This window comes from Protomyctophum bolini (genome assembly GCF_963924005.1).
Source record: "Protomyctophum bolini genome assembly, chromosome: 3".
Taxonomy (NCBI): domain Eukaryota; kingdom Metazoa; phylum Chordata; class Actinopteri; order Myctophiformes; family Myctophidae; genus Protomyctophum; species Protomyctophum bolini.
In genome coordinates, this window is record NC_137864.1 from 25103626 (window position 1) to 25116277 (window position 12652).

The following is a 12652-nucleotide window of genomic DNA, read 5'->3' on the forward strand; positions in this document are numbered from 1 at the left end:
CCGAGGTCCCCTAACTGGGTCCCAACTGGGCTGGCCCGAGGTCCCCTACCTGGGTCCCAACTGGGCTGGCCCGAGGTCCCCTAACTGGGTCCCAACTGGGCTGGCCCGAGGTCCCCTACCTGGGTCCTAACTGGGCTGGCCCGAGGTCCCCTAACTGGGTCCCAACTGGGCTGGCCCGAGGTCCCCTACCTGGGTCCTAACTGGGCTGGCCCGAGGTCCCCTAACTGGGTCCTAACTGGGCTGGCCCGAGGTCCCCTAACTGGGTCCTAACTGGGCTGGCCCGAGGTCCCCTACCTGGGTCCTAACTGGGCTGGCCCGAGGTCCCCTACCTGGGTCCTAACTGGGCTGGCCCGAGGTCCCCTACCTGGGTCCTAACTGGGCTGGCCCGAGGTCCCCTAACTGGGTCCCAACTGGGCTGGCCCGAGGTCCCCTACCTGGGTCCTAACTGGGCTGGCCCGAGGTCCCCTACCTGGGTCCTAACTGGGCTGGCCCGAGGTCCCCTAACTGGGTCCTAACTGGGCTGGCCCGAGGTCCCGCTTGGCCTTACAAATTAGCACACATTTTTCACCCTATACCCGGCCCGAAAACATACAAAAGTTTTTAAAGCAGATTTGCTAGTTTTTTTGTTTCTTTTTCAATCCAACTAGGCATAGTTCTGGAGTAGTTCCAAAGGATTGTGTGGCCCTGGTCTTTCCCTAGTGGGACTGATCGAGGGTAGCTATACTGGGACGTAAGTCGGGATTTATCACCCCGGCTGGGTCACCCGAGTGAGGGTGTTCGCGAGACCCGAAACCCCGATAGCCTTGGGATACATCACTGCGGATACGTCCCAGGTGCATCCATGCGATGTATTTTCGTTCTTAGTTTTTATAAATTTTAGTGTTAGTTTTATTTATTTTTTACATTGGATTATTTGTCAAGCGCATGATTGAAAAGGTAAGTATTGTGTCATAAAAACTTACCAAAAGATGTTAAAAATGTATTCAGTTACATAATGGCATAGGCATATGGCATAGGCAGCTCCCGGCAGGATCCGCCGGGAGAATCTAGACGCAGCTGTGCGACATGAGACTAATTCATTAGAGCGACAGAGAGAGAGAGAGAGTGTGTGTGTTACTGTGTATGTGTGTGCGTCAATTTAAAAAAGGTGCAGGCGATCAGAAATCAGCAGAGAGTGATCGACGTTTGCGTTACTCTATGCCGTATTGAAGTGGACTCGGACCCAGACTTTTTTTTCCCTCCCTGGAAATAAAAACGTCTGGGTTTCCGAGGCTACATAATGAACCACCAACCTGCATGCACAAACTACTGTTATAAATAAAACTAAAAGCATTTTGAAACACACAATATAGTTTCAGTTAGTTAGTGTTTATATTTTATATTTAGTTCAGTTAACGAAAATGTTTTTTCAATTTTAGTTTTCATTATTTTGTTAGAATCTTGTATAGCAGGTGAGTATATTTGAAACAGAGCGGATTCGTTACTGACTGCAGAGTGCAGACACAGACGCACACATACCGGTAATCTTGTCCAGCTCTGACAGAGTCTCCTCATAGGAGCTGATGACTCCTCCGTAACGAGAGATCACCTCCTTCCTCAGGTTATCCCAGTGGGGGGAGAGATCACCCAAATCTCTCAGCTCCTCAACCCTGGAGAGAGAGAGAGAGAGAGAGAGAGAGAGAGAGAGAGAGAGATTCACAATGTTTTTAAGGGAAATCCAAAAGGTGGCAGACAAAAGCAATCAAATGATGAATACCATCCCAACCATAATGCTTAAGATGCTTCTTCCCACGTACAATCAGGTACATGAATGAACTGTCAAGAACGAGAAAGAACCAGGGCGAAGGAAAATGCTAACCCACACTGCTCACCCGGGTGCCGTCTACATTCCGTCTGTCAACAATCTCTCGGGTGGTCACCAGACTATTCCCGGTTGTCACATTGTCTATTCCTATGAGCCACTATAAATAGAACAACTAGAACAAAACAAAACATTGCATGGATGCACCTGGGACGTATCCTCAGTGATGTATCCCAATGTCCTCTGGGTTTCGGGTCTCGCAACAATCATACCCCTCACTCGGGTGACCCAGCCGGGGTGATCAAGTCAAACAAAACAAATATAAATATAAAATAAAGTGCCTTGAACCTTGAGAGTATTGAACAGCAGCCATATCAGCAGAGGACTATTTTGGCTATTCAATTACTCTGCATTAGTTTCCAATGTCCATAATCAATATCTTGAATGAAACATCCGTTTCAGCTACAGTAGATACCGTATAATATCCTATAGTTCAGATTGATAAGCTATTCAATAACCTGCGTAGTTGTGTCTGGAGCTGGCTGGTAGCCAGATTTAAATTGTTAGCGAGTTTGCTGCTAAGATAAATGAACGCGTTCTCCTGGCCTCAGATCAGTTTAAGACAGAACACTACAGTGTATAGAGTAACAACAGATAATTAACAGCTCAGGGGCAAAAGATGCATACATGTGTGATGTGTCGATGTGTGTGCATACATGAATGCGCACAGAACACAGAAATGATCAGGCGTGTCCACATGCAGGTGTATTTCTGTGGAAGCACCTGGCAAGCCCATGCACGCATACATGCACATATGCCACACAGGCCCATCTGCTGGGAAAAACACACACACACACACACACACACACACACACACACACACACACACACACACACACACACACACACACACACACACACACACACACAGATAATAGTTTGGAGGAGAGAACCCCACAAAGGTAATTTATCCGCTTATATTTTCTAGTATTTCAGTTCCAATATTGTCAGCTCATTTCGGTTTTGTTCCATCACTTTCAATTTCAATTGTTTAACCGACATCCTGCTATAAATTCTCTCTCCTAATTGGATAAAATTAGTATCCCGACCTGAAATCTTATTTTCTGTTTACTTTAAGTGCTGGAGTACCGAGTCGGTAACGATGGGAGTTGGAGATCCATGCCCCACACGGCTATGCAATACCCGTTTCAGAGTACCCGTTCCGCCCATCTGTCTGTGTCCCCTTTATGCCCATATATGGAGATTTCGGAATCTGTCTCTCTGTGTCCCTTTATTTATTTTTTGAGTTCTGTGTCAGGCATGCCCAAATAATCTCAATGTGTCTACAGGTGAGGGGATTTAGGCTCATTAGTTCTACTGGCAGAGCCTGACCAGACCGAGCCTTTTGTGGTGGCTCTGGACAACCGTGTGTCTGACCAACTCGACACCAGGCACTGCACTCCCTGTGGTGGTGTGGAACGTGTGTTTCACTGGGGCGAACGGTTCTCGAGTTACGTCTATTACAGATGTACTGACCTCATCAAACCCCTAGATCTCCATAGCTGGCCTGTTCTTACATCACAAATTAGTTCACAATGTTGACTAAACTCAGCTCAACAGAATGATCAATTGGCTAATTTGGGCCCTGTCCGGAGCACTGTGTGCACTGGGCACTGCACACATTGTGGTGGTGTGGAAGTGGAATGCCTGTGACAAATTTGAAGTCGGCGGGGCAAACAGTTCTCGAGTTATGTGGATTACAGACATACACACGTACACACACACACACGTTACAGTAGGAATATAATAATATTATTGATAATCATTTACAGCCACTTAAAAACACACATGATTGCAGAACGCATACACAAGCAGGCTTACACACAAAGCGTGCCCCAGATAGATTTGTGTTAATACAATCCTGAACCTCCACTTATCTACTGCATTCTATTGCACCCTCCTCTGCATTACTCCTAACAAGAACACCTATTTCTCACCCACTATGTTTGTCTGAAGTGATCAGCGGCCTGCTGTCTCTTGTGTTATCACACTGTGCTTATAGCCAAAGGACACAAACGGGGATGGATACAAATACAAGATCATCTAATCTCCAGCTCCGGCAGAAGATAATGGGGGCTGAACGGGGGTAGAACGGGTGGCCACTGCTGATATTCAGTTTGAATGGCCAGACCCATCATTAGCATCTGAATGGCCACCATCAGATTGGTGGATAGCATTCAGAGACTTCGTCGCTGGCATTCAATCCAAAGCAAATTGTGGCGATGTTTTAGAAAGTAGGGGTCATGGAGATTCTATGCGTTTTTCAGAATAACAATACAGTATAGCTTTGCTCTCATGATAATATGCCTTATTGTGAAATAATTACACCTTATACAAATTCAAGAGGCTGCATGTATTAAAGCCAGCTGCTTTGTCGTATTTTTCAATGTGTGAATGCATAAGTTTGTGTTCAGTTTGTAATATAAAACATGAAAGGATGATGGCCTCTCCTCAGTGTTCACTTCAGGTTTGTAAACATAGATAGATTAAGCTCTCATCTCACCAGGTTTTGTGAAATCACTGACTGAAAGGAGCAATGCTTGACTAAACACACAAGCACACACGCACTCTATGGGCGAGACTCTTACATTTAAAGCCCATTTGGCCGGAAACTGAGAATCAGGAAGTGAAAATCCACTATGTGACATGTCCCGCGAATGTAATTTAATCCACCCAAAACATACTTATTGTAAGCTAGGATCAGAGAAATGAGCCACAAATCAAGCTTGTTTTTGGTATAAAAAGAAGAACATATAAATATTTACATTCTAAGAATCTGCATCCCCATAGACAGCATAAGACCAGCGGATTTTCCATTTCTGTTTTTTAGGTTTTTTTACCCCGAGTGTTATGACCGCATACAGGACACAATTGATCAACGTAATCAATTGATATAAAATAGTCGTCCAAAGGCAATTTTGGCGCCTGGGGACTTGGGGAAAACGGGTGTCAAAAGGCGATTTAGGCGATAAACGAGTTAATTATGCACATATCTGAACAAAGACTAAAGATAAATATGCATGATTCTTCAGAGGAAATATGCTACAAAGGCTGCAATGTAAAGATTAGGATCTAAGACACTAACCTCTTCTTAAAGGAAAGGTAAGAACAAAGCTCTCTTAACAGCAGTTCAGGGGAAAGAAAAAAGGCCCTATTGAGACGTTTTTCATGGTTGCATGCTAATGCGAGTGCTAGAGTTGAAGGACATAATGATAGTGGTGCCTCGATCTCGGCATGCAGATGAACGCGCTGAGGTGTATTTCATGGCCGACGTGTGAGAGCGCTGCCGCGGTATCAATCAAGCATATATTGTTTCCTACACACCCACTTAGAGTGGGTCTCATTCTAAAGCATTAGGGCTATTTTAACCAATCAACAGAGAGAGCTAGGGTAGTGATGCTCTGTTGATTTTCCTGGTTTAAACAGCAGGCCCCTGACCAAGGTTGACACAATGCTCTTAAGTCGATTGCAGCCATTCACAGTAATCCATACCCCGCTGTCTCTCCTGTTCAACCACTGTTATTTGTGTATCACGGCAGCAATCCACAGTCACATACCCCTGACTAACCTGTTATTTTGTCGAGGCAGCAGAGGCCAGGGTGTACGGTATAGGTTATAGGCTACAGTAAGTACACAAACGAAACCCACGTCAGGGGACAGCCAGACAGGATGATGGCAGTGCAAGGGTGGCCTGGATGAGCAAATCGTACAGGGAAGAGGTGGCAGGGGAGTTTTTGAGTGTGACAATGGCTCTAAATCGGGGGATGGCAAGTGGCCTTTTTTTACCTTCACAGCCTTCGTTGCACTGCCAATGTGACCGATATCTCAGAATTTGAATCAGAAACTCTTTGTTATTGTACACTGTACTTGCGGTCTACTTAATGTCATTTATTTTAGTCCCACAAACAAGACTGAAGGGGAGACAGATCATTTTCCGCTGTAGCACACAAACTGTGGAACGCTCTTGCCTGTATTTAAATCACGTTTGAACATTCACTTGCACTCTCTTTCGATGCGTCTATATGTTTTGCACCCTCTGTGTGTTTTTCCACTGTTTATTGTTCTACTCTTAGTATTTTATATATCTGTTTATTGAGTGCACAGCACTTTGGTTCAACGCTGTTGCTTTAAATGTACTCTGCATTGGATACTAGACAATAACAATTTGAGGTAGCAATTCAACTCGATGCAGAGAGTGTCATTACGTCAGTTGGCCATGATGGATTTATGGCTTTCACTACGTCATCCACGTCACTGGCCATAAGAGGGTAATAAGGAAAATAGGCAAAAATCTTACACTGAAGTAGAACTCAGGAATCAAGGCATAAGTCTCACACGTGATTAGAAAAGCAGGAAACAGGAATAAATCTCATCCTTGAGTAGAACATAGGAAATAGGAATATATCTCACTCAGGAACCAAACAGAAAATGACATGGTAGTCAAACAGGAAACATGCACCGACGACATCAAACTATGAACTGACAAAGGTGCTTTGCAAAGAGTCCAGTTATATAGGGGGCAGGCTAATTGGAGAAATGTTTACAGGTGGGATGACGAGGGAGTTGGAGACAGGTGAGTAAATGGGACTGCAGTGTGGAATGGAAAGTGGGATTGGCCACGGCTGACATGGTCTGTGGAGAGACACGTACTCTCTGTTCATTTTGTTCAAACTCCTTGACCAATGTCATGTTTGTTGTCAGAAAGCGATTGACTATTAACTGCCCTCTATTGGATATATTGCTTAACATCCATGCAACAACATAACTTAAAGGACTCATCAAAGCGTGTGAGCAGTCAGAGTTAGGCCACATCATTAAATAGCATTATTGTGTGTGTGTGTGTGTGTGTGTGTGTGTGTGTGTGTGTGTGTGTGTGTGTGTGTGTGTGTGTGAAAAAACTGAGCACACTTTTTGATCTACAGTATAAGGCCAAACCTCATTTGAAAGAATATATTCAGAGTATATGACAGCCTTTTAAAATCTATATAATATTAGAATTTTACACAGCTGAGCTACCAGTCTGTTTGCACGAATCTGGGTCAAATCAATTAGGCAGCAGTAACTGCCTATATTCCTATAAGCTCCCCTATTCTCAATATTAAATCAAAAAGACAAAAGACTTTGCCTGCTATGTATGTTTATCATACCTTTTAATTTTGCACTAAAAAACATGACAGGAACTGTAACCAAATAATGGCCCAGTGCAAAAATAAATAACGGCCTACTGCAAATAGCAGTCTAGTTCCTTATAAACGATGGGGTCCAAATAGATTTTGCATATTAACAGCCCGGGCTACCATTTGGAAAAATACGGTATACAAACATGCAAGCATCGGTGACTAACGGCTAGACTAGACTATCGGTATCGGCCAAGAATTTACACTGATTAGTTTTGTTAATGTAACACCCAAACCACACCTATGCAAAATGTAAGGGGTGAATGCAAGTGTTTTTGGGATAAGGCTGTTAGCGCAAAAATAGCGACACAGCTGTGAGAACGCCCCTTACGCAATGCTAAATCCCCATGGGTAGTGTGGCCGGGGGAACAAGGTAGGGCGCTAGGTGTCTTCAATCAGTGTCAGGTGTCATTACCTTTAAGAACTAGGTTGCGCCTGGCTTAATTATAATTTACATTAAAGCATGTGGGAATGCGTGGAGAGACATTCTGAGGCTTTATTCCCTACTTGATCTAGGCATAGGCTATGCTCCGTTTATTTACATCACTGGTTGTCTGTTAACACCTTAGAGTATATATGAATAGAGAAGACACCCGAGTTCTCCTTCCATCCACTTGCATTAAGTTGCTCAAAAGCGCATGAGGTGATTTCACTCCTCCTTCCGTGTAGGAACAGAGTGCATTCTGGGATGGATTTGCCTCAAACACATGAACGCGCTGCCGTTGACTATCATTGTGCCGTTTGTGCGCGTTCACATATGAAACATTCGTTCACGTGTCATGGCCTCAAACACATGAACGTGCGCAATGATAGTCAACGGACCAGCGCTGGCTCGAGCTGCAATGACAAATTAGGCCACTATGTCCATTTCGCCTCAGGGTTTCCTCCGGGTGCCTTCTCTATTCATATATACTCTAAGGTTAACACGCATAGCAGGGGAAATTTTGGAATGAAACGTGTTGTGCTACTGCTTTTCTTCTGCCTTTAGCTAGATCTTCTCATATAAACTCATATCACATGTTATTAAAGCGTGATGGATCATTAACTACATCTCCCCTTTGATGGTGACCTGCAATGCGCTGAGCTTCCTTGCGCAGTATTTGTAGATACTGACAAAACACCTAAGCCTCACTGCGCCAAGCGATAAGACTAGCTTGGAGCTGGTCTTAACTTGGAGCGCCAAAGTTTGTGGGGGAAATTGTGCCAAATTGTGCCAGACCACCCCTTACACCACCCTGCAAGCGCAAAATGGGTGCATGCCGATGTGGTATCTAGACAACGTGTGGCGGAAAGCAGTTGCACGTGTGGAAGATATAAAACCATATCACGTGTGGAAGATATAAAACCATATCACGTGTGGAAGATATAAAACCATATCACGTGTGGAAGATATAAAACCATATCACGTGTGGAAGATATAAAACCATATCACGTGTGGAAGATATAAAACCATATCACGTGTGGAAGATATAAAACCATATCACGTGTGGAAGATATAAAACCATATCGCCGGTGGAAGATGGAGCCCTATGTGAGTTAAACTGCTAAACACAAAACAAAGGTTGGAGGAATTAGGAGAAGAAAGAAGAAGAAGCACAGAGAGAAAGAGAGAGAGAGAGAAGGAGAGAGAGGGAGAGGCCAGAGAGAGAGAGAGAGAGAGAGAGAGAGAGAGAGAGAGATGCGGTGCTAAAAATAATTATCTCAAAGGGTGAAATCCTGTCATGTGGGTTCCTTTATTTCACAGTGCGTTATAGCGGCTGTTCAATGTAATCACCCAAAGCTTTGTGCCGGGGTCAATTTAACCCACGTGAGGGAAGACAAACAAGCAGACTCCTTAATGATGTACACAAGACAGCCACGATCCTAATGAGCACAATCTGTCACCATGCATACTACACCCCCTGCTGAAAACACCAATGGCAGAACAGAGAACACCTGAAGAAGGTAACTTGACCCAAACATTGTGATTTATCTTATTAAAATATAAATGTGTCAACTACAGTAAATGGATCAGAGACAGGGAAGGTTTTCGGTGTAGGAGGAAAGATGAGGAAAAGCATGGATTTTCTCAAATAATGACCCTCAGAATGAATTTGAATGAATGTTGTGTAATCAACACCATCATACGCCTACACATAATTAATGCATATCACGTGCACTGGGAGCGACACACATCTACAAATGTACACAGAAGGGAAGGTGGCCAATGGCCATCATCATAACAAGAGTGGCGTAAAAGCCTGTTACAATTTCCAGAGAGTGATCGCGGCAGCCAAATGGGAATACAGCGAGGATATCGAGACACATGGGTAATTGGTAATGACCAATACAGTATGTGGCAGGGACTAGGACTACACACAATATTGGACTTTAAAGGGAGATGAAATTGTACATTTCTACAGCGCCTTTATCCAAACCTCTTATACTGTACATTCACACACTGACAAAGGAGGAAACCACGTAAGGCACCAGCCTGCTCGGTGAGAGATATAGGATATAGTATCTTGCTCAATGACACTTTGACCCCAACCCAGGGGGAGTTGGTGTCCCTCCCAAACAAGCTGAATAGTATTTACACCAGTTTCAACCGCCTGGAGGGCCACCCCCCCCCCCCCCCCCACCACCACCACTGCGGACATGACAAATACTTTGGTCATCGACGAGGCCAACTTGCCCAAGTTGCCCAAAGCATGTGCAGTGTGTTCTCTCTTTCCATGTTCTGTCAAAGCGATGCACCATTTTTCCAGTAACAAAAATAAGTAAGATAACATAAATCCTTGGCATATGGTGTTGCCTTCGCTCGCATAGTGAACAAATATTTTGAAAAGCATGTTAAGGACCTTACTTGTAGCATCCACCCTTGACTGTCACACATGTACCATCTAAAACAGATCCATGAGCAATGCATTTCTAAAACACTCCACACTGCTCTGTGCTTCCCTGGATAACTGGGACTCTTATGTGAGGATGCTGTTCGTAGATTCAAGTTCAGCATTCAACACCCTAGTCCTCTGCAGACTCTACATCACCATGCTCAGAGATCTAGGAAGACTTAAAGGTTTTATGACATTCATTTTCATTTATTTTTGTTTTTTGTTTTAGGTTTTATGACCTCAATTACACCCAAAAAACCTGAACTTTGAACATTCAGTGGATTTTCTGTGGTCTGAAGTTTTCTTTGGGGTTTGGAAGCCTTTTGAGCTACAATGAAAACAGGCAACACAGTGAAAACAGTGACATCTGCTGGCAAATCCCATTGACATATATGGGATTTGCAGGCTCTTACATCACAAACTGCCGGCAAATCAGAGCACCTGTTTGAGCCAGAAAACCCCTGATCACAGAAAATCTACTGAATGTTAAAAGTTCATGTTTTTTGGGTGCAATTGAGATTAGAAAACCTAAAAAAAATAAGAACAATTCCAAAACCTTTTTTTTAATGTCACAATCCCTTTAAGCCCAGCCTTGACTTGCTGTTGACACCAAAACATCTGCCCCCCAACACAGTTGCAATGTTTGTAAATTGTAGCTTTGCTGCCATTGTTATGTTATCCTTATCATTGCTTTTTTGGGCTCTATTTCCTTGTTGAGGAGCCGAAAATCAAGAATCGTACACTTGGAATGTAACAGCGAAGTCACAGCATGACATGGAAATGCAAAACGAAGCCAACCACCTTCTTCCGAAACACTTCTATACTGAACTAGCTGATAAAATGTCCAGTTAGTCCATGGCATTAGGCACACAGCAGTGGTTATAAGACGCAGTGTGTGTGTGTGTGTGTGTGTGTGTGTGTGTGTGTGTGTGTGTGTGTGTGTGTGTGTGTGTGTGTGTGTGTGTGTGTGTGTGTGTGTGTGTGTGTGTGTGAGTGCGAGCGTGTGTGTGTCTGTGTGTGCGTGATGGTTTTAGGTGTGTGGTGCATGGTGTAAGAAACGGTGACTATTTGAAGAAGATTATAGAAGAGGTACTTAAAAGCACCCAGCTGTGGCTACAGTAGGCATGTCAGCAAGGAAACACTCCACTGGGTAGACTAGAGTCAGGACCCAAAAGTGGATCATAGAATGTTCTGGCAGGGTGGCAGATAAGGAGCTTTTAGAACAGAATACAGTATTTTGCTATTTTCTAATATAATGTACTTCCATCCTAACGTCAAGGTCGACACAAAATCTGTGTCCCAGTGTGAAACTCGCCGAGAGCAACAGCTCAGCAGAACGCCTATCAAATCCCAAAGTTGAAATCCTATAGTTAGTGAGGAATCAAGTGAATTGGACTCAAGCTGGTGTTTTATTAACATAGCGAGTGTCCAGAGAAGAAACGAGGGTTAGAGGTGATTGTTTAGCAGAGATAAGAGGAGAGAAATAATTACTTTTCAGGATGAATGAGGCCTTGTGGGAAGCACGGTCTGAGAATGTTCCAGCACAGTGGTGTTACTCAGCTGGTAGACAGCTGGACTGACAATACACTGTCTGGTCAATGGATGGAGAGAGAGAGAGAGAGAGTGTGAGTGTGTGTGCGTGCGTGCCTGCCTACCCTCACCTGTGTCTCATACCCATACTGTATGAAGTCATACAAAGTGTATGTTGATCATGTACTGTATGCTGATATGTTAATCATCGTAATATATAATATAAGGCCAGGTTCTGCAAACTCATTGATCTTGATCCAGATTTGCCTTTGTCTTTGTTGGAAGTGATTTGTCCCCTTTGTATTGATGTGGACAGTAAAAGAAAAAGCTTCCAACTTCAGTCTTTTTAAAATTTAGAGCAGCCAATTATTTTTCACACCCCTTTTCTCCCCATTTTAGTCGTTATGCCAATTGACTCCTCGCCACACACATTTATGTGTGTTGCCACTGTTGTATCCTATACTGACTCACCTACCAGTAAGGAACACCCACCGTGGAATACTGGGGTTTACCGAGCAAAAGTTAGAACATGAATCAGCTCTTTTCCCCCCCATCTGTTGTCCTATAAACAAGCAATTAAAATGGAAATGGAAGCAATAATAAGGGATAGATTAATAGAACGAGGTCTCCATTATTTTATTTTTTCCCAGGCCACCACTCGTGTGTGTGTGTGTGTGTGTGTGTGTGTGTGTGTGTGTGTGTGTGTGTGTGTGTGTGTGTGTGTGTGTGCATGGTGGGTGCATGTGTTAACATGTCCTCAAAAGTGCTCAGTATTGACTGCAGCTCTCCGGCCATTGGATTTAACTGAGGGCACTTTCCATCATTTCTACCCATGGGATGCAATTATATTTAATTATTCATTATGAGTTACTGTATAATTATTAAGAATCCACAGAGTCTGATCTGGGTATCAGAGCCTGCGTCTGACTCTCTAACAAACAATGAAATAGTAGAGACACGGTATGTCTCTGTGTGCGTGCGCTTGTGCGTGTTTGTGTGTGCATGCTTGTGCGTGTGTTTCCGGGCCTCTTTTGAAGTGTTAAACAGACCTGAATTATTCAGCTTACCTGAAGCGCTGGCCTGGCTCTAAAACAACCATTTACATCAGAGAACTAGACCGCTTAGCTGCAGCAACACAACTGAGTTGTTCCATATTATTCCACTCAGTACTTGCACTCATGTACTATTTGTTCTGTAATAATATTGAAGTA

General features: G+C 43.8%; 1 protein-coding gene across 10 annotated transcripts in view; it reads right to left on the reverse strand.

The window, feature by feature from the left end:
- inpp4b (inositol polyphosphate-4-phosphatase type II B) overlaps positions 1 to 12652 on the reverse strand; it is a 252621-nt gene that overhangs the window by 69862 nt on the left and 170107 nt on the right. For all 10 annotated transcript variants that reach the window (XM_080759694.1, XM_080759692.1, XM_080759696.1 and 7 more), the window contains one exon: positions 1519 to 1649. In XM_080759694.1, coding sequence (XP_080615820.1) covers positions 1519 to 1649 — 131 coding nt within the window. The remainder of the gene's footprint in view (positions 1 to 1518; positions 1650 to 12652) is intronic.